This window comes from Phyllobates terribilis, unplaced genomic scaffold (genome assembly GCF_046119375.1).
Source record: "Phyllobates terribilis strain yellow unplaced genomic scaffold, ASM4611937v1 Scaffold_3__8_contigs__length_932513732, whole genome shotgun sequence".
Lineage (NCBI taxonomy): Eukaryota > Metazoa > Chordata > Amphibia > Anura > Dendrobatidae > Phyllobates > Phyllobates terribilis.
The window spans coordinates 516,740,244-516,763,687 of NW_027362763.1; the positions used below are offsets into that span (position 1 = coordinate 516,740,244).

Sequence of the window (23,444 nt, forward strand, 5' to 3'; positions counted from 1 at the left end):
GCCTCTTATGTCCCGGAACTCCTTCTTGGAAGTCACCTGATCGGGTCCAGCCTCTAAATCTGCTCTCTCTTCAAATTTCCTTGCATATCTTGGTTCCGCTTGACTGTGTCTGGCCAGCAGATGGCAGTCTCTCTCCATCTTTGAAACACCATGTAGGCGTTCTCTTACAAGCTCTCTCGTCTGTTCTACACTTTTGCTCGCTAACCCTTTTTAATCTTTATGCATATTTATGTTAGCCTATTGTTGTATATTTAATAAAAGTTTTTGGTATACACTGTGTGCAGAATTATTAGGCAAGTTGTATTTTAGAGGATTGTTTTTATTATTGATCAACAACTATGTTCTCAATCAAACCAAAAGACTCATAAATATCCAAGCTTAATATTTTTGGAAGTTGGAGTGTTTTTTTTTTAGATTTGGCTATCTTAGGAGGATATCTGTTTGTGCAGGTAATTATTACTGTGCAGAATTATTAGGCAACTTAATAAAAAACAAATATAATCCCATCTCACATGTTTATTTTCACCAGGTAAACCAATATCAGTGCACAAAATTTAGAAATAAACATTTCTGACATGCAAAAACAAAAACCCAAAAAATTAGTGATCAATATAGCCACCTTTCTTTATGTTAACACTCAACAGCCTTCCATCCATAGATTCTGTCAGTTGCTTGATCTGTTTTCCCAGACACTGTTCCGAGAGGTGTACTGTTTTCCCTCCCTGTAGATCTCACATTTCATGATGGACCACAGGTTCTCTATGGGGTTCAGATCAGGTGAACAAGAGGGCCATGTCATTATTTTTTCTTCTTTTAGACCTTTACTGGCCAGCCACGCTGTTGAGTAGTTGGATGCATGCGATGGAGCATTGTCCTGCATGAAAATCATGTTTTTCTTGAGCAATACCGACTTCTTCCTGTACCACTGCTTGAAGAAGTTGTCTTCCAGAAACTGTCAGTAGGTCTGGGAGTTGAGCTTCACTCCATCCTCAACCTGAAAAGGTCCCACAAGTTCATCTTTGATGATATCAGCACATACCAGTACCCCACTTCCACCTTGCTGGCGTCTGAGTCGGAGTGGAGCTCTCTTCCCTTTACTGATCCAGCCTCTGGCCCATCCATCTGGCCCATCAAGAGTCACTCTCATTTCATCAGTCCATAAAACCTTTGAAAAATCAGTCTTAAGATATTTATTATCCCATTCTTGACGTTTTATCTTATGTTTCTTGTTCAAAGGTGGTCGTTTTTTCAGCCTTCCTTACCTTGGCCATGTCCCTGAGTATCGCACACCTTGTGCTTTTTGATACTCCAGCAACGTTGCAGCTCTGAAATATGGCAAAACTGGTGGCGAATGGCATCTTGGCAGCTTCACGCTTGATTTTCCTCAATTCATGGGCAGTTATTTTGCGCCTTTTTTGGCAAACACGCTTCTTGCGACCCTGTTGTCTATTTGCCATGAAACGCTTGATTGTTCAGTGATCACGCTTCAAAAGTTTGGAAATTTCAAGACTGCTGCATCCCTCTGCAAGACATCTCACAATTTTGAACTTTTCAGAGCCCGTCAAATCTCTCTTCTGACCCATTTTGCCAAAGGAAAGGAAGTTGCCTAATAATTAAGCACACCTTGTATAGGGTGTTGATGTCATTAGTCAACACCCCTCCTCATTACAGAGATGCACATCACCAGATTTTCTTAATTGGTAGTTGGCTCTCAAGCCTATGCAGCTTGGAGTAGGACAATATGTATAAAAAGTATCAAAGTGATCAAAATACGCATTTGCCTTATAATTCTGCACACGGTGTATACTTTCTTTGGACTTTGGCTCCATGATTTTTGTAGGAATATATTGCTAAGGAGTGTCCATGTGGAATATTGATTGTGGCCACTTTTTCAAGGCTATTGGTCATGACCGACTTAACCCATTGATACTGTTGTCAGTTTGGATGATATTGATGATACTATTGGTTAGCCGTAGACAGGATTAATTGTTTGGACCAGCCCAGGATGGGAGGAGTTACATAGGCACAAGGGAATTTGGTTTTCTGTTGTTAGAGGAGATAAGTAGGAGTACTTGAGAAGTAAAGACCTATGGACCTGTTGCTCTCAGACCTGCATGTAAATAGGCCATATCGAATGATATGTTCTGAAGGAAAGCAAGGATTAAGTGGCAGATGGATTACATATCTCAGGCAAGAGGGCCTAGCAAGGACTAAGAGGAGGATAAGTTTCTTTTCTCAGGCCAGGAGGCCAAAAGCAAGGACTAAGCTGAAGGAAGGATTCCTTATCTCAGTCAAGCAAGTCTTAAGCAAATGATTATCTATACTAGATAAAACATTAGATTTAGGTCAGGCCATAGGCTCACTCAGAAGAAGATGGTCAGGCTGAGACATGAGTTCTACAGAGAGCTGATGAAGCAGTGGCGCAGTAAGGAGCATGTGGCCCTCATCAAATGGACTCTGAGAGTAGAAGTAAGGAGTTGTACCGACGTAACTCAGCCAATGACATCCTCACAAATCAACTGTGCATTAAGACTAGCAGTGAAGAGCCATAGTGACACACCTCGACCTGTACGGTCCTCACAGTGGAGGTTCTGATAATGGTTTACTGGACTGATGTAACATGTAATAGAAGCAATGTACCGCCATGTGTAACCCTATAGTCCCTCCCTCTGGAAGTTGCAGAAGAAATACTTTTGAAGTGTTCTGGTAAAGGAAAGTTTATCTTTGGACTCTGGTCTCCCTCATTCACATCTACCTTATCTGATCCAAACCTGCCATGTCAAGCGGCAGCATGCAGTCTGCAGAGGCGTATTAGCAAGTTAACAGCAGAACACACATCCAGCCAGAGCCCCCATTTTCCTATATCGTGTTTGGGTGTAGAGGATACGAGCCCCGGTCATATCTGCCGGCTCATTATGTATTTAAAAAAATGCTAGAGCAGCCCCCAGCATCTTTGAGCTGCAGAAATGGTGTGTATTAGTGGAGAGGATAAGTGCCCAAAGCTTAAATTATGTGGAGAACTATGTGGAGCTGGTCTCAGTTATAAACCGTGTGATAATCTTGCGATACCTGGTTGTACACTACTAATCAATACCACTGATGGAAGTGAAAGAGAGGTCAGTTACCTTTTAAGCTTCACTGTAGTAGTAAAGCAATAAAGATGCAGTAAGAAGCATGTTGTACGAAACAAATCTTTTTAAACAAAAAAAAACAAAACACTAATATTAGAGCATAAAGGCCAACAAAAACATAGTCTGAGATTGTAAGGCCTGAGCATTATCCCTAAAGGGAACCTGTGTTTCAATAATGGAAACCTCTGCTCTTTCTGGAATTTTTGGTCCAGTGGGTGATTATATCAGTGACTGACAACTTTCATTGTATAAGATTGCGTACAGAGATAGCTGTCAGTCACTGGTAGCCTCACCCACTGGACTGAAAATCACAGAAAGAGCAGCGGTTTCCATTATTAAAACACAGGTTATACTGAATTCTTTCTCACAAAACTATATACTATCTACTCCACTCCCCCTGCTTATCATGCTTGCAGACTGGACTGTATTTTTATGGTTACAGATTCCCTATAAATGGTAACTGTACTTTAATACTTTACATAAATTAAATGTACATGCAAACACAATACATTTTTAATATATCTATAGATATCTTTCTCCACTTATGAGCCACTTCTTCACCTCTTTCTACCTCCTGAACTCACCATCCAATTAATTCTATCTTGTTCAATACAGAGTGCCAGCACAGTGAAGAGTCAATTCACACATATTATACTACACAGAGAGAGAAGGGGTATGAGGAAGTGTGATCAGCAAAGTGAGAAAACAAAGAAAAGGAGGACACCGAAATAATGGACTGAGCTTTCTAACAAGTCTTTTACCCCATCCCACTGCTAGATTTATATCTACAATGCTCATTACTACTGTATAATGTGTTCCATACTGTTGCTGCTTCTGTCTGTGTGCTGTGCTGTGTATGGGAAACATCATACCAGCTAGTCCTCTCTCACCAGGTCAGAGTCAAGTGCAAATTAAGACATAGAAACTGCCGAGGGAGGAAGCTGGTTAAAATGAAGGATAAAAGTCATATAATGGCCAGAGATAGTGTTATTCCTCATGTAGACACAGAACAGCTTATATTGAAAAGTTACTTGAAAGTATAGTTACCCTTTAATTTCTTTATTGTTAATAACATAGATCAAACAGATCACAGCATGACCCAGAACCTGGCAGATTGATTGTACAAATCTTTTCCACATACTGTATATGATTTGGATTTTTTTATACAGGACATGACATTTCTGCCAGTTCTTATAGGTGAAAGTCATGTGTGAACATATCCTTATTCATCTGACACTATTAACCCCTTTACCCCCGAGGGTGGTTTGCACGTTAATGACCAGGCCAATTTTTACAATTCTGACCACTGTCACTTTATGAGGTAATTACTCTGGAACGCTTCAACGGATCCCCCTGATTCTGAGAATGTTTTTTCGTGACATATTGTACTTCATGATTGTGGTAAAATTTCTTCGATATCACTTGCGTTTATTTGTGAAAAAAATGGAAATTTGGCGAAAATTTAGAAAATTTTGCAATTTTCAAAATTTGAATTTTTATGCCCTTAAATCAGAGAGATATGTCACACAAAAGAGTTAATAAATAACATTTCCCACATGTCTACTTTACATCAGCACAATTTTGGAACCAAAAGTTCTTTTTGTTAGGGAGCTATAAGGGTTAAAAGTTGACCAGCGATTTCTCATTTTTCCAACAAAATTTACAAAACCATTTTTTTAGGGACATCACATTTGAAGTCACTTTGAGAGGTCTTTATGACAGAAAATACCCAAAAGTGACACCATCCTAAAAACTGCACCCCTCCAGGTGCTCAAAACCACATCCAAGAATTTTATTAACCCTTCAGGTGCTTCACAGGAATTTTTGGAATGTGGAAGAAAAAAATGAACATTTAACTTTTTTCACAAAAATGTTACTTTAGACTCAATTTTTTTTATTTTTACAGGGGTAACAAGAAAAAATAGACCCCAAAATTTGTTGTGCAATTTCCCCTGGGCACGTAGATACCCCATATGTGGGGAAAAACACTGTTTGGGCGCACGGCAGGGCTCAGAAGGGAAGGAGCGCCATTTGACTTTTTGATTGTAAAATTTGCTTGAATAATTAGCGGACTCCATGTTGCGTTTGGAGAGCCCCTGTGTGCCCAAACATTGGAGCTCCCCCACAAGTGACCCCATTTTGGAAACTAGACCCCCCAAGGCACCTATCTAGATGCATAGTGAGCACTTGGAGCCCCCAGGTGCTTCACAAATTGATTCGTAAAAATGAAAAAGTGAAAAAAAAAAACTTTTTCATTTTTATGAATCAATTTGTGAAGCACCTGGGGGTTCCAAGTGCTCACTATGCATCGAAATAGGTGCCTTGGGGGGTCTAGTTTCCAAAATGGGGTCACTTGTGGGGGAGCTCCAATGTTTGGGCACACAGGGACTCTCCAAATGCAACATGGTATCTGCTAACAAATTGTCGGGTCAAATTGTTAGCGGACACCATGTTGCATTTAGAGAGCCCCTGTGTGCCCAAACATTGGAGCTCCCCCACAAATGACCCCATTTTGGAAGCTTGACCCCCCAAGGCACCTATCTAGATGCATAGTGAGCACTTGGAACCCCCAGGTGCTTCACAAATTGATTCGTAAAAATGAAAAAGTGAAAAAAAAAGCACTTTTTCATTTTTATGAATCAATTTGTGAAGCACCTGGGGGTTCCAAGTGCTCACTATGCATCTAGATAGGTGACTTGAGGGATCTAGTTTCCAAAATGGGGTCACTTGTGGGGGAGCTCCAATGTTTAGGCACGCAGGGGCTCTCCAAACGCAACATGGCGTCCGCTAACAATTTGAGCCGATTTTCCATTCAATTTGTTAGCGGACACCATGTCGCGTTTGGAGAGCCCCTGATGTGCCTAAACAGTGGAGCTCCCCCACAAGTGACCCCATTTTGGAAACTATACCCCTCAAGGATTTTATTAAGGTGTATAGTGAATATTTTGAACCCAGAGGTGCGACACAGAATTTGATAACATTAGGTCATCATATTGAATAAGTTGTCATTAGTCTTGAGCGCAAGTGCTTGCTACTTGAGTTTGCATCGGGTACTCAGGTATGCACCATGTACAGCGTGTGCTCGAGTGACATGCAAAGTTTTTTTGGCCGCGAAGCATATGGGGCGGAGACTCGAGCATGTCACTCAAATACCCACGATACTCAATGCATACCAGAGCACCCAATGCAAACTCAAGTAGCGAGCACTTGCGCTCAACACTAGTCGCCATATCGTCATCTTTTTTTCTTACTTTTGAAAAAAATCCCAACCCCATCACAACCCTAAGCCCAAACCCAGCCCTAACCCTAGCCCAACCCTAACCTGAGAGTTTATTTTTTACGCCGTTCCTCATGCGGTATAAGTGATTAGACAACTTTATTCTTCGGGTCGGTGTGGTTACAGCAATACCAGAATCATATGGGGTTTTTATGACTGACAGCTGTCACACACTAAAAGACGCATTTTTTGTAAAATCTAGTTTTTGCATCGCCATATTTTGAGAGCTATAATTTTTCCAGATTTTGGCCAACAGTCATGTGACGGCTCGTTTTTTGTGGGATGAGTTGACGTTGTTATTGGTGTCATTTTCAGGCACGTGACATTTTTTGATCGCTTTCTATTCCGATTTTTGGGAGGCAGAATAAACAAAAACCAACAATTCAGGAATTGTTTTTTTTTATTCTGTTCCGCGTGTGGTAAAATTGATAAGGCAGCTTTATTCTTCGGGTCAGTACGTTTACAGCGGTACCACATTTATATCGTTTTTCTATGTTTTGCACTTTTACATAATAAAAGCAATTTTATAGAAAAAATTATTTTTTAGCATAGCTTTATTCTGAGAGCTATAACTTTTTTATTTTTCGGCTGATGGAGCTGTATGGCAGTTTGTTTTTTGCGGGACGAGATGATGTTTTCAGCGGTACCCTTTTTATTTATATTTGTCTTTTTGATCGCGTGTTATTCCATTTTATGTTTGGTGGTATGGTGATAAAGCATTGTTTTTTGCTTCGTTTTTTATTTTTTTTTTTTACCTTGTTCACTGAAGGGGTTAACTAGTGGGACAGTTTTATAGGTCAGGTTGTTCCGGACGCGGCGATACCAAATATGTGTACTTTTATTGTTTTTTTTTTTTTTATAATAATATTTATTGATGGGTACATTATATTTTTATTTTTGGTGGATTATATATATATATATATATATTTTTTATATTTTTGCAATTTTTTTTTTTTTTTCACTTTCTGATAGTTTTTATACTTTATTACTTTGTCCCACTATGGGACTTTCACTTTTTTTTCTCTGATCGCCTGCATGGCACAGGAATGCAGCACCATCCCTGTGCCATGCAGGCTGTCAGCGCTAGACAGGGAGAAGATAGTTTGGAGATGCACTGCGCATGTCCAAAAAATCTTCCTGCTGTCTGGTGACCCGGATGTTGTCATGACGACATCGGATCGTCATGGCAACATCCTGGAAGCCGCAGCAGACATCGCTGGAGGCCGGAAGAGGAGGTGAGTATCGGCGATCACCTCCCCTTGCCACCGCAATGCTGCAATCGACTGCGATTGACTTCTATCGCAGCATTGCGGGGGTTAATGTGCTGGGAGCGGTGCGGGACCGACCCTGTACATAGCCCTGGGTGTCAGCTGTGACAATCAGCTGACATCCGGCGGCGATCGCACCTGCACAGCCTGTGTGTGGGAGAAATCGCCAGGGCGTACTAATACGTATCAGGTCCATAAGGCCTAGGGCACAGATACGTACTAATACGCCCTTGGTCGTAAAGGGGTTAATGTCCAGTAATCAGCTTCAGCCAATTATATATTGAGATTGTGTAGTTAAATTACCTATTTTATCAAGACTGTCTAACAAAAAATTTGTCCTTGGTGCCCATACAAGCAATCGCAGTGCAATATTCATTTTCTCACCCGCCCGCTCACCTTGAGTGATACATCGCTCCCTATACCCGCATGCAGGGAGAGACCTTTCACTTCAGGACAGTGGGCGGAGAGAAGCTTCCAGGGACCCGCCTGTCCGACTAGTCTCTTGTGCGGCTCAGTCCCCGACATGTTTTAAACAATGATTTTCTCTGAAATGCCGCAGCGTTTCAGAGTTAAGCACATATGACTGAAATCATGCAGCCAATATTTTATACATGCTGTCAGGTGCCAGTTAAATTGCAAACATCATTATTACAGTTGAAGAGGCTTTGGGTTGGAGGAGGACGGTAATATAAAAAACTCCTGCTTGAGTGACATCCTCTGGCAGCTCTACTGTATATCACTACCTGATGTGTATATGGAATTATCTTGTATCCTTCTGGCATGCAGAGTGTAGAAGAGTACCGCGCTCAGCATTATAGCGGTACTATGTTTGTTAATGATTCTTGCATGGCTATACGGTAATAGAGTCAAACATAATACACCTCGAGGCACTACATGTGTATGTACAGGCTTTGGAGGAGGCTGCATTTGATTTATTATACAGGGGCATATTAAAAGTGTTGGCAGTGCATGTCATAAAGCCTAATAGTTGTTAAGGGTCCACCTGACAGGTTTCCTTTAACTTGTATATAAAAACATCTTTATAAGTGCAAATGCATGCACCCAGTAGTGAGAGAATCAGAGCTGATCACTTACAGATGGTTGAATATACACAGTTATTTTTTTCATTATGACAAAGACAATGGTATATATAAACATACTCATATCGCAGGCACATAATATATAACATATTTGCTGACCATTGAGAAGGGAATTTAAGAAGATTTTATGATATATAAACTATTGCACACAATCCTTCTATCAAAATGTTTACCTCATGACCCACCCACTTATGCATTTCACTCTATGTAATTTCCATCATTCCCTGCATCATACCCCAAATGAATACATAACCCCAAACCAGATCCTCAAAACTAATATTGACCCCAGGCCCTAAACTAATACAGAGCCATTTCCAGACCCCAGAATAAATACAGACCCCAGAACAAATCCCTGAAAGTAATACAAAACCCAGACTGGATCTCCAAGAGAAATACAATCTCCAGTCCAGCAAAATATAAAGACCAAATTGTGCCCTAAATAGAGCCCCCAGAAAAAAACCTCCTAACATACAGTGGGGAAAAAAAGTATTTAGTCAGCCACCAATTGTGCAAGTTCTCCCACTTAAAAAGATGAAAGAGTCCTGTAATTGACATCATAGGTAGACCTCAGCTATGAGAGACAAAATGAGAAAACAAATCCTGAAAATGTCATTGTCTGATTTGAAAAGAATTTTTTTTTCACATTTTGGTGGAAAATAAGTATTTGGTCAATTACAAAAGTTCATCTCAATACTTTGTTACATATCCTTTGTTGGCAATGACAGAGGTCAAACGTTTTCTGTAAGTCTTCACAAGGTTGGCACACACTGTTGCTGGTATGTTGACCCATTCCTCCATGCAGATCTCCTCTAGAGCAGTGATGTTTTGGGGCTGTCGCTGGGCAACACGGACTTTCAACTCCCTCCAAAGGTTTTCTATAGGGTTTAGATCTGAAGACTGGCTAGGCCACTCCAGGACCTTGAAATGCTTTTTACAAATCCACTCCTTCATTGCCCTGGCAGTGTGCTTGGGATCATTGTCATGCTGAAAGACCCAGCCACATTTCATCTTCAATGCCCTTGCTGATGGAAGGAGGTTTGCACTCAAAATCTCACGATACATGGCCCCATTCATTCTTTCATGTACACAGATCAGTCTTCCTGGTCCCTTGGCAGAGAAACAGCCACAAAGCATGATGTTGCCACACCCATGCTTCACAGTAGGTATGGTGTTCTTTGGATGCAACTCAGCATTCTTTCTCCTCCAAACACGACGAGTTGTGTTTCTACTAAACAGTTCTGCTTTGGTTTCATCTGACCATATGGCATTCTCCAAATACTCTTCTGGATCATCCAAATGCTCTCTTCCAAACTTCATACAGGCCCGGACATGTAATGGCTTAAGCAGGGGGACATGTCTGGCACTGCAGAATCTGAGTCCCTGGCGGCGTAGTGTGTTACTGATGGTAGCCTGTGTAACGTTGGTCCCAGCTCTCTGCAGGTCATTCACTAGGTCCCTCCTTGTGGTTCAGAGATTTTTGCTCACCGTTCTTGAGATCATTTTGACCCCACGGGATGAGATCTTGTGTGGAGCACCACATCGAGGGAGATTATCAGTGGTCTTGTATGTCTTCCATTTTCTAATTATTGCTTTCACAGTTGATTTTTTCACACCAAGCTGCTTGCCTATTGCAGATTCAGTCTTCCCAGCCTGGTGCAGGGCTGCAATATTGTTTCTGGTGTCATTCGACAGCTCTTAGGTCTTCACCATAGTGGAGTTTGGAGTGTAACTGTTTGAGGTTGCGGACAGGTATCTTTTATACTGATAACAAGTTCAAACAGGTGCCAGTACTACAGGTAATGAGTGGAGGACAGAAGAGCCTCTTAAAGAAAAGGTTACAGGTTTGTGAGAGGCAGAAATTTTGCATGTTTGTAATCGACCAAATACATATTTTCCACCAAAATTTGAAAAAAAAAATATTTCAAAATCAGACAAGTTGATTTTCAGGATTTGTTTTCTCATTTTGTCTCTCATAGTTGAGGTCTACCTATGATGTCAAATACAGGCCTCTCTCATCTTTTTAAGGGCGAGAACTTGCTCAATTGGTGGCTGACTAAATGCTTTCTTTCCCCACTGTATAAACTTGCCAGATAAGACTCTGGAAAACTTCCTTGATTTTCCAAAAGTCTGAAGGATTTTGCCCATTTTATGGGAATTCCCCAATTATTCTGGGAGGGTAGTCAAAAGTGATTTGCAATTTACATTCAAAATTATCCAAAATCTTAAATTATCCAAAATATTCCAAATCTGGTCTAAAACAGTTTGAACTCTCTCAAAAATTTTGTGCAAGTCATAGTTGTGCAAAAATGTTGCTGGTTATTACACCAGTCCTGACCAGTGGTCGGAGCTTCTGAGGAAAATACATGGTCAGGTACGGCCAACAAATTCATCATAGTTTACGCTAATGGTAGAAATGTACTCCAGTATCCAGATGCCTCTTAATGAATTTGACGCATCTTACTCTACTGTATCCTTCATTAAAAAATACCAGTTTTGAGGAATTGGGTCCATACTATTTATGTGAGTGATAGTGTCATTTCTTTTTGTAAGCTTTCGGCCTTAGGAAGAATATAATTTGAAGATCTACAGTATATTGTTCCAGTATTGTTTGCTTCCAGCCCCTTTTATTCATTTAATAATCAACAATAAGCTCTTAACCTCTGTGGAAGGCTAAGTCCATATGTGGCACCCCTGAGGGTTCAGTCGCCACAGAGATACTGCACCTCACCCAGAGGTGTGGTGTCTCTCTTCTCTCAGATAAGATGGAAGTACTGCACAGAGCCCCAAACACCTGCATCCAACACTACACTTCTCCAGGCCGGCTGGAGGGGCGACATGCAGAGCGCAGCTGCTGAGCCCTGTCCCTGGCTGGAGTGGGGGGAACCCAAAGGTAGGGGGGAACCAGTAGTGGGTGTGGATGGAGGAAGTAGTTTAGGGGAGCACTTATACAGTAAAGATATAAAATGAAGCCATCTTAGAATAGTGCAGTCCAGTCAGTGAGAGGAGAGAGAGAAGACAGTCAGGGAGCAGAGTCTCAGTCTGAGCTCTGCTCCCCAAGCAGGGCCTAGCCTCAGAGGCCCAGGAGGGGAGCAGAGAGGACCGGCCCCTGGCCCAGTCGTGCAGCTTCAAGCCTCGGCTGGAAAAAACGGAGGCTTCTGACTTCTATAGCCAGACGCCAAACTCTCACTTTAATCCCAGTAAGGTCGAGCAGGTCTGAGTAACTCCGACGGACAGGGGGGACCTCGCAGCACCAGAACAGGATCCACAGTGGGAAGTGCAGGGCAGCAGGGAGTAAGACCCAGCGTGAAGTCGGTCTAGAGAGGTACATAAGAAAGTGGGGTTCTGCCAGGTACACCCGAACTGCCTGAGGAAGGACTGAACCCCTGCCCGGTGAATGCAGTGCGACGCGGGAGGCTTGCACCAGTACAGTGCACCTGTGGACTGTCTAAGAACTGTGAGTAAATCTTGGATGACTGCACTGAGCTGCCTCCGCTCCTTTATTTCGCCGGTGCCATTTCCCTCCCTGCAATACAAGGCCCAGCGCACTTCCTCTATTAATCTACATTGCCCTAAGGCCTGCTCCACCTGTGGGGAGCCGTTCCATCTTAAGCTGGCCTATCATCTGCCTCAGAGGACTGCTGCTGCGCTGGTGATCCTCACCAGACACCACAGGTGGCGTCACGACAAACTCCCCCAACGATTAATTCCCCTTTTCAGTGACCGCCCTGGGCCACGGACCGGGCCAGCCACTGTGATATTCCCGGCTACCGGAGGCCCGACTGCCGAGCACCCCACGGCCCCGGGGGCGAGTCACATACCTGATAGTGAAAAGAGCAGGCAGAAACATTTTCATTTCATTTTTTTTCGATTTCTGCCTTTTAGTCATAGCATGCAGATTGATCAGTGATTGTTGTGTATATAACAGAAAAAGCGACAAACCTAGCTGAGAGCAGTAATTAACCACTTCTAAAAATGTTGTCATCTACATTACATAAAGGTTTATTCCCACAATCACATTATTTCTCACAAAGCCAAGTAAATGCATACTTATTGTTACAATGCAGACTAAGCCATAACATAATGTATATTTCTTGTACCTTTGTGTCTTTTAGCATCTCTATCTGCCCCTCTGTGCATCCAGCTTCACATAGCAGAGAGATCCTATTCTTATCTGCTAAACTAAAGTTCCCAGCAGCACTTGCTTCACCTCAGTGCTGCAGACCCCTTACTCCTCTTCGGGAGACGAGATCTCAGTGCGAGATCTCAATCTGCGCAGGTGCCGCCTCCTGTGGCCATTTTCCCGGAGTCCACCGCATAGAGAACATAGAAGTGTGGGGGCTCTGGACTTCCACAAAATGTCGGCGGAGCCCCCGCACTGCCAAGGACCGTCAAACACCCCCTCTTACCACCCTGGGACACGCAGCATTGCCCCTCTAGACATCTCCTCCTCCAAGCGCAGGATCCACAGCATCGCCCGCAGTATCGTCTGACTCCTGTCGCTGAGCACCGCTGAGCAGCCCCTTCTTCCAGCCTGGGATGGGACTCCAAGCATTACCCCGCAGCGCTGCTCCTCCTAACACCTCCAGTGTCCCCGCTCCAGCACCGCTGCTGTCGCCCCCCGTCAGTAAGCTGAATTCGGACTGTAAGACGGACCCCCATTTGACACATTTTTTTTCCCAACTTCCTCCTGAAAGTTTGGGGTGCATCTTATTGTCTGGTGCATCTTATAGTCTGAAAAATATGGTACATCCCTACCCTTCAGTACGTCACTCATCTTAGTTACCAGCAGATGGGCACACAGCTGCTTTTTGCTATTAATCTTCCATTTCTGTGACAACATCCTTCACAGAAGAAGCTCCATTACAGACACATGCTAGAGCACAGCTATGCTTGCTGGAAGCCAGCTGAGAATGAGTCTGCATTGCGCAGGACAGTCCAGGACCCATGGAACTACAGTAAAGGTGTAATAGCAACTGAAGGGAAATTAGAGCCTGGAGGGGCATCCTCAGGTGTATGAATGTGACCGATAATTAAAAAAAAACATATTGTGATTTTGTAAATATCCCTTCAATACATCAAATGTAACAAAAACATTAAACCTTTTCTCTTTTATTATGTGTATTTCAGAAACATTGTTTCCATAGTGTTTGATGGACTATCATTTCATCCATGAAACATCATAATCAATGTAAATCCTAGTTGTGGTAAAGTATGACAACCCAAGTAACACCTTTAGCACAGGTATTTCTATGCTTACTTTACCAACCTGTGGAGACCTGATATCAGATTTCAAATTAAATGCATTGTTAGGTTTTAACAGAGAGACCTTGTTAAAACTGGCAGCACAAATATAATGGCTCATTGTCTGTAACCTCTGTTTTACTAAGGTACAATAGTCCATTTGCTAAGTGAAACAATGGCAATCTGAATCAAAATTAATGACGAAACTTGCTGGCAGTAGTCCCAAATTTATATGTTTCTCTGCAGGTCATATGTTGCATGCTCTTATAATGAATCACAGGTCAATGTACAAGTAGTGCACAACCCAGTCTGGCATGCTACATATGCTACTCCTATACAGTAATGGTCGACAGTGTTGGCACCTTCGAAATTATTCCAGGAAATGAAGTATTTCTCACAGAAAATTATAGCAATTACACATTTTGTTATTCACATGTTTATATAATATTATAGAAATATATAATATTTGGTTGCACCCTTTGGAATAAATTGCAATCAATTGTTTCCTATTTTTCTGGAACAATTAATTGTATTCCTATTGAGCACATTTATAAACTATAGACTACAGATTTACATTAAGTTATAGATTTTATACGGTGGACATTACAATACCATAGTATATTTCTAGAAAAATGGCTGTCATTTACAGACTACCATTTACATAAGGTGACTTACCTAAGCTGTATGTTGAGCACAAATTTATTCACCACGGCATCCATTTGAAGCACAACAGTCTGTTTAGTTCAAGTCAAGAGAGGAAACATTTGTGCAAAATCATTTTTGTATCCATTGGAGTGGGCAATTGACTGTTTACTGTATCGTAGAGGCAGTCGTGCAATGATATTTCTTCTTTCTTTCCGATCTTGACTAGATGTGTCAAACGTCTAAAAACATCCAAGCACACAGGAAGCAATGTTAACATTTTGTTGCAGATACTCATTAACAAAAGTTTACCTTTGCTCTGATCTTTGCTCAGCAGATCAATATAATTGTAGCATTACTTTACAAAATGCTATTTGAAAATGAAAAGGAACATTTCTACAGTGGGTGCAGGGAATGCAGTTGCACCCAAGACTGGAGCCTAGGAATGTGGAGCCTAGATGATCTATTTAGCCTACAAAAGTAGACTAATTCTATTAAAGACCAATGATATTGTGCAATCTTGTTGGAGATTTTGCATTGGGGCCCAAAAGCATCAGGTTATGCCACTCCATATTTGTTACCTACATTCACGTAACTGGGTTACTAGTCTATTTATGTACACATAATAAGTCAATGACGTACTTGGCTGCTGCTCATTTATTGCTAAACTTGGATTTATAGTGTCAAATATTATTTTATGTGTTTATTTGTATGTCCTCCATTTGTGGCACTCTATGATTCTTATATATCATGGTAATGAAATATTGAATTTGTAAAGTTTAGAGACATACTCATATACTGAAATTCCTTAGAATTAGAAAAGTGTGGGAATTTCCTTTCTTGCAATTCCCTGGACAAATGTGCATAGCGCTGTCCTTTAGAAAGGAGAAAACAGTCTCTAAATTGCAGTTCTCATGAAATAAAAGCCCTTTACATGACTGTGGAGGGTGATCATATACTTTTTGGTATAAAACCAGGCAACACAACAGCGTAGCTATTGTTCAGACTGCTTGTGCCAGGAAAGTGGCCTTTATTTTCCCTACCATTTGTCCATATGGATAACATACAGTCTTTTGCTACTACAGCCTATGTTGGTTGCAAGCATAGCAGAAAAAGTTCTTCCCACCATCATACCCAGGTGTGAACTCTTCCTGGGGCATTTTGGAGTAGACATCACAACTTTTACACTGCTGAATCTGAAAGACCCAAGTAATACAACACAACAAACTAAACAATAGAAGTAAATAATAGCTATAGAAACATACCATTCTCAACAGCAGTCTAGTGGAAAAGAAATATTTCAGTCCATACAATATGACTTTCACCAGTTAGTCCAGTGTCATCTTTGATACCAAGTTCCGGCTAAGCAATGGAAACCAAAAAGTTATAAAACAATATTAACTTTAAACTTTAGTCAACCTGGGTATATATTTTACACGCACGCTGCTAGGTTCAGATAGGGTGAGACAGGTTTCATGAATTCATTGGAATCCTGGGGGAACTGTTATTCCGGACGACCATAGGCTGCAGCTTCTCTCAAGCACAGGACAGACTCAATTGCTGACCAGACATATTTGACAAGAGTCCTCATAAACAGTAGAACAGTAACATTTAATGAGGCACGGCTAGTGCAGTGTAAATGTGTCTTTGAGCAACAGGCTCCAGTAATAGCAGTACAATCTCCTTTTCAGCACAGCAGTACACAGTCTATTATACTGTAGCACAGTACAGCACAGTTTCAATGCATACACAACCACAGGTTTTCCTTCACAATGACTCAATTGTATACAGCATTCTTTATCCTGCATGGAGATGGAGGGGGGGAGGGTTTGATTAGGGAGATGATCCCTGTGACACAATTCCTTCCAGTCCTTATCTTCCTGCCTGATAATACTCTGCACTAGTGATGAGCGAGCATGTTCGCTAATGCTCGGTGCTCATCCGAGCATCTCACTGCTCGACATGCTCGGCGCTCGCCGAGTATTTCCGGGGTTGCTTGGCGGGAGCTCGGGTCTCCTCACTGCATGTTTGGCACTCTTTAGAGAGCCAATGAACATGCAGGGATTGCCTGCCACTCACTGTAGTGCTGTAGCCATGTTGGTTGTGGCATTACAGTGATTGGCTGGCCGCACAGCATCATCAGGTCTATATCAGACCTGGCGCTGCCATGCTCGTCACAGTCACTCCGGAATCAGACAGTGTAGGGAGAGCTGCTGCTGAGCTAGGAAGAGATTTGCTTGTTTCTAGTTAGTGTAGGTGTGCCAAACTATATTAGAGACAATATCCATCTCAACAAACAGTCCTTCTGAGGACTAATCCATCTGCAGAGATATCAGGCAGGCAGTGTATATAGGCAGGCAGGCAGTGTATATAGCAGACTGCAGTGCACATAGGACAAGAGGTTCCATTCCAGTTCTGCCTTCTGCTGCTATTAGATATTTCTAGACAAAGGCCCAGGTCTCAGGGGCCAGGAATAATTTTTTGGGATCTTAATCCTCATTATTTGCTTAAAAAGCAATCCAGAGAACATCTTTTTTCTGCGCCATTTGCATGATGGCACTGCAGAATACAGCCAGGTCCTTTTCATATTACAGCGATAAAAATCCAGCTATTTAAAACTGAGTTTTCTCCGTCACACGGATACGTTTTCAGAAAATACTGCCATTTCTGGCCTCCATTAAATTTTTTTTCAGTGTGTCAGCAACGTTTTTGACACCGGTTTGCTGTTCAAAATAATTACCTACAGCCCAGGTATTGAAAACTGTGATTTCTCTGTCACACGGATCACATATACGTATTCAGAAAATACTGCCATTTATGACCTCCATTAAAAATTTGTGTCAGTGAAGCAATTGACACCAGATTGCTGTTCAAAATAGTTAGCTACAGGCCAGGTATTTAAAACTGTGTTTCCTCCGTCACACGGATCACATATACATTTTCAGAAACTACTGCCATTTCTGACCTTCATTAAAAATTTGTTTCAGTGAATCAGTGAAGCAATTGACACCAGGTAGCTGATGAAAATAGTTACCTACAGGCCAGGTATTTAAAACTGTGTTTTCTCCGTCACACGGATCAGATATACGTTTTCAGAAAATACTGCCATTTCGGTTCTTCATTAAAAATTTGTTGCAGTGTGTCAAAGAAGAAATTGACACCAGATTGCTGTTCAAAATAGTTACCTACAGGCCAGGTATTTAAAACTGTGTTTTCTCCATCACACGGATCACATATACGTTTTCAGAAAATACTGCCTTTTCTGGCCTGCATTAAAAATTTGTTTCAGTGTGTCAGTGAAGCAATTGACACCAGATTGCTGTTCAAAATAGTTACCTACAGGCCAGGTATTTAAAACTATGTTTTCTCCATCACACGGATCACATATACGTTTTCAGAAAATACTGCCATTTCGGACCTTCATTAAAAATTTGTTGCAGTGTGTCAGTGAAGCAATTTACACCAGATTGCTGTTCAAAATAGTTACCTACAGGCCAGGTATTCAAAACTGTGTTTTCTCCGTCACACGGATCACATATACGTTTTCAGAAAATACTGCCATTTCGGATCTTCATTAAAAATTTGTTGCAGTGTGTCAGTGAAGCAATTGACACCAGATTGCTGTTCAAAATAGTTAACTACAGGCCAGGTATTTAAAACTGTGTTTTCTCTGTCACACGAATCACATATATATTTTCATAAAATACTGCAATTTCTGGCCTCCATTAAATTTTTTTTTCAGTGTGTCAGCAAAGTTTTTGAAACCGGTTTGCTGTTCAAAATAGTTACCTAAAGGCCAGGTATTGAAAACTGTGTTTTCTCTGTCACACGGATCACATATACATTTTCAGAAAATACTGCCATTTCTGGCCTCCATTAAAAGTTTGTTTCAGTGTGTCAGTGAAGCAATTGACACCAGATTGCTGTTCAAAATAGTTACCTACAGGCCAGGTATTTAAAACTGTGTTTTCTCCGTCACACGGATCACATATACGTTTTCAGAAAATACTGCAATTTCTGGCCTCCATTAAATTTTTTTTTCAGTGTGTCAGCAAAGTTTTTGACACCAGTTTGCTGTTGAAAATAGTTACCTACAGGCCAGGTATTTAAAACTGTGTTTTCACTGTCACACGTATCACATATACGTTTTCAGAAAATACTGCCATTTCTGACCTCCATTAATAATTAGTTTCAGTGTGTCAGTGAAGCAATTGACACCAGTTTGCTGTTCAAAATAGTTACCTACAGGTCAGGTATTTAAAACTGTGGTTTGTCCGTCACACGGATCACATATAAGTTTGCTCCTAATTCAGTCATTTGTTGTGAGCATGGAAGATATTGTCCTCCATTTAAAATGGGCAAGGCACGTGGCAAGGGACTGGGAACTGGACGTGATGGTGATGATGGTGCATGCAGAGGCCGAGGCCGTGGGCAAGCTGAAATTGTGCCACAACAAACACCCACATCTTGTCGCTCGACTTTCCTGTCCCAATTAATAGTGGGCCGCAGAACACCACTATTGAACACAGAGCAGTGTCAAAAGTTTATTGGTTGGATAGCAGATAATGCTTCCAGTCACTTAGCCACCACCCCCCACCACCTTGTCTTCCACACGGTCAAGTCTCAGTAGCCGTGAGTCTGGACTGCATATTCCTCACCCTGATCCTCCTTCCTCCCACCATGCCGAGTGCCCAGTGACAACTGATCCCACACTTGGACAGTCCGAAGAGCTGTTCACTTTCCCATTCATAGATTCAGGACTCTCACCCGGTCCACTTGAAGCGGGGCAAGAGGAGATCACGTGTAGCGATGCCCAAATATTTCAGCAGCCATGGTCACATGAAGGCGACGATGGGAAAGTGTCCCAAGAGGTGGACGATTATGAGACACAATTGCCAGAAAGTCAGGAGGAGGACCAGAGTGCGGAAGTGGAAGACGAGGTGGTGGATGATATAGAAACTGACCCAAACTGGCAGGAGGACATGCAGAGCGAAGACAGCAGCACACAGGGGGAGGGAGGCAGAGCACCCCAACAGGCAGGAAGAAGGAGTGTGGTGGCCGCAGAAAGAAGGCAGGCAATCGTTCTCCGTAACACCAACACGAAGGAAGTTGCCAGTACAACTATTAGGTTTTCCCGAGTCTGGTTGTTTCTTAAAGGCTCTGCCGATAACCCCAAAAAGGCCATTTGCACCACCTGCCAGGCCAGCATCAGGAGGGGTGGCAAAAGCGACCAGCCTGACCACCACCAGCATGATCAGGCACATGGCAGCAAAGCACCCGACTTTGTGGGCCGAACCCCTGGGTCTAGGAACAGTGTCTGCAGGTGGCACCATTGCTTCTTCCGCTGTTGTGCATGCAAGCCAGTCCCCTGTCCATGGTGCATGCGAAGATGCCTCCTGCCCTGCACCTGTCATTGCATACTCTCAAGTAGCAGCATCAGGAAGCACGTCCACATCCTTGTACCAGCGCAGCGTTCAGCTGTCCATACCCCAGTCCTTGGAACGCAAGCACAAATATGCAGCCAACGCCCCACAGGCCACAGTACTAAATTCCCACATTTCACGACTGCTTGCGCTCGAAATGTTGCCTTTTAGGCTCGTGGAGATGGAAGCATTCCACAACCTGATGGTGGCTGCTGTCCCTCGGAACTCGGTCCCCAGCCGCCACTCTTTCTCCTGGTGTGCCATCCCCGCATTACACAAGCAAGTGTCCCAAAACATTAGCCGTGCCCTCAACAACGCAGCTACCGGGAAAGTCCACCTAACCACGGACACGTGGACAAGTGCTTGTGGGCAGGAAGAGTACATCTCGCTGACGGCACATTGGGTTAACATAGTGGAAGCCGGGACCCAATCGGACCTTGGGACGGAACACGTCCTCCCGACGCTGAGGATTGTGGGCCCTAGGTCAATCAGGGTTGCCCCCACAGTCTACAGCTCCTGCACCTCATCCTCCTCAGCCTCCTCCTCCTGATCAGCATCCATCTCCGAAATGACCACATCAGTCACAAGCTGGAAGCACTGCAGCACTGCCTCGGCCAAGTGGTAACAGGCTGTGCTTAAGCTAATATGCTTAGGTGACAAACCGCACAATGCTGAAGAGTTGTGGACAGCTCTGAAATAGCAGGCAGATCTGTGGCTCACACCGCTAAACCTACAGCCAGGCATGGTCATGTGTGACAATGGCCGGAACCTGGTGGCGACTCTGAGGTGAGGCAAGCTCACACACATACCATGCCTGGCCCATGTGCTTAACCTTGTGGTTCAGTGGTTTCTCAAATCCTACCCGGAGCTGCCGGATCTGCTTGTTAAAGTACGCAGCCTGTGTGCCCACTTTAGAAAGTCACCTACAGCTTCCACCGCCCTTTGCCGTGTTTCAGCAGCGTTTGCAGCTTCCGGCTCACAGACTGGTATGTGATGTCCCCACGCGTTGGAACTCTACATTGCAGATGTTGGGAAGGATTTGTGAGCAGAAGAGGGCAGTTGTTGAGTACCAGCATCAACAAAGCCGTCGGTATTCAGTTCTGACTCCACACATAAGAACTCAGGAGTGGACATGGATGTCAGACATATGTACCATCCTCCAAAACTTTGAGGATTCCACCAAGATGGTGAGCGGCGATGTCGCCATAATTAGCGTCACCATCCCGGTTCTCTGTTTTCTGAAACGCTCTCTGCTCACAATCAAAGAATATGCATTGCAAGCAGAGCACGATGAGATGGAGCAAGGAACCATACAAGGTGATTCCACACAGCCCAGCCTCATCTCATCCCAACGTGGATTGGGTGACAATGAGGAAGAGGAGGAGGAGGAAGAACAGGAGCTATTTTCATGCTTTATAGACGGTACTACCTGCACAACACAACTGTCATACCGTCTGTTCAGCGTGGATGGCCAGAGGACAGAGAGGAGGAGGAGAGCATGGTCAGTCATCCTCTTGGTGAGGACACGGAAGTCTTGCCTGTTAGCAGTCTGGTACGCATGGCTGAGTTTATGTTACGCTGCCTTTCCCATGACCCTTGCGATCTCAAAATTTTGGGTGACAGTCATTACTGGTTGGTGACACTTCTAGACCCATGCTACAAGGAGAACTTTATATCTCGTATTCCTGAGGCGGACAGGTGTACAAAAATGGGGCCTTACCAGAAGGCCCTTGTTGCAGAACTATTAAAAAAATTCCCATCTGAAAACGCTGGCAGCAGAGGTCACAGTTCGTTGGACAACCAATGAGTACAGGCGAGAGAGACACAAATGCAATCCAGCAGAGGCAGGGGAACACTGTCAAAGTTCTGGGACAGTTTTCTCAGACCCTCCCATCGCACAGGCCCTGAAGTGCGGGGTACTCTCACAAGGAGTGCAAAGTTTGGGAAGATGCTGAGAGAGTACATTGCCGTCCGTACCAACGTTCTCTGTGATTCCTCTGTGCCTTTTAATTATTGGGTATCCAAGCTGGATACATGGGATGAACTGGCTCTCTATGCCTTGGAGGTCCTGGGCTGCCCTGCCGCTAGAGATTTATCAGAGCGGATTTTTAGTGCCGCTGGTGGAATTATAACTGATAAGCGCATCGGCCTGTCAACTGAAAATGCTGACAGGCTGATTCTTATAAAAATGAACAAGGGCTGGATTGGGCCAGACTTCTCAACACCACCGATTGATAGCAACATAACATAAACACAAATTTAGTGTCTTTTTTTGGGAGGTGTATTCCCATGCACCTCTTCACACCCACACATGGGTATACGCTACATGATTTTGGCTATTTGCTCTTGTGCTCCTCTTTCTCCTCATCCTCATCCTCCACCATATCACCAGGGTGACCGTGGTCCGTGATGCAACACCCACATAATATTTTTAAAGGGTGTTTATGATGCCCGTAAACAAAATGTTTTTATACAGTATGTTCATGTATACCCCCCAGGGGTAAATGTTTGTCATCCTATACACTTAGTGCATGGGCATTACAAGTATAGGAGACCCGCTCTGTTCTAATGGGAACATTTTTTTTATGAGGCCCTCTAAGTCTCTTCCAAGGGGCATTGGAGTGCCTCCCAATTTTTGCCAGCCCTTGCATTCACTGCATAGGCCAACCCTATGGGAGACCCTTTGCTTTCTAATGGGATTTTGTCATTACTGTGGCCCTGCTCTATATGTCTTTAAATTCTTAGTGGGGTTTTTCCTAAATTTTGGCAGCCGTTGAACTCACTGCATACCCTATAACTGTATAGTAGACCCTCTCCTTTCTAATGGGAACTTTTCGTACTTGTTACTATGGCCCTGCTCTATGTGTCTTTAAATTCTTAGTGGGGTTTTTCCTAAAATTGGTGAGCCGTTGGACTCACTGCATACCCTATAACTGTATAGCAGACCCTCTCCTTTCTAATGGGAACATGTCGTACTTGTTACTGTGGCCTTGCTCTATGTGTCTTTAAATTCTTAGTGGGGTTTTTCTAAATTTTGGTCTCTTTCTAATGGGAACATGTCATTACTGTGGCTCAGCTCTGTGTGTCTTTAAATTGTCAGCAGGGTTTTTCCTATATTATGTCAGCCTTTGGATTCACTGCATACCGTATAACTGTATAGCAGACCTGATCTTTTCTAATGGGAAAAAGTCATTACTGAGGCCCAGCTTTATGTGTCTTTAAATTGTTAGCGGGGTTTTTCCAAAATTTTGTCACCTTTGGACTCACTGCATACAATATAACTGTTTAGCAGACCCACTCCTTTCTAATGGGAACATGTCGTTACTGTGGCTCAGCTCTATGTGTCTTTAAATTGTTAGTAG

General features: G+C 43.0%; 1 protein-coding gene across 1 annotated transcript in view; it reads right to left on the reverse strand.

The window, feature by feature from the left end:
• ARHGAP18 (Rho GTPase activating protein 18) overlaps positions 1-14,933 on the reverse strand; it is a 237,307-nt gene extending 222,374 nt beyond the window's left edge. Inside the window, exon 1 of the mRNA XM_073676067.1 lies at positions 14,693-14,933. Within this exon, the coding sequence (XP_073532168.1) occupies positions 14,693-14,736 (44 nt within the window). The 5' untranslated portion in view covers positions 14,737-14,933. The remainder of the gene's footprint in view (positions 1-14,692) is intronic.
• Between the last annotated feature and the right edge of the window lie 8,511 nt (positions 14,934-23,444).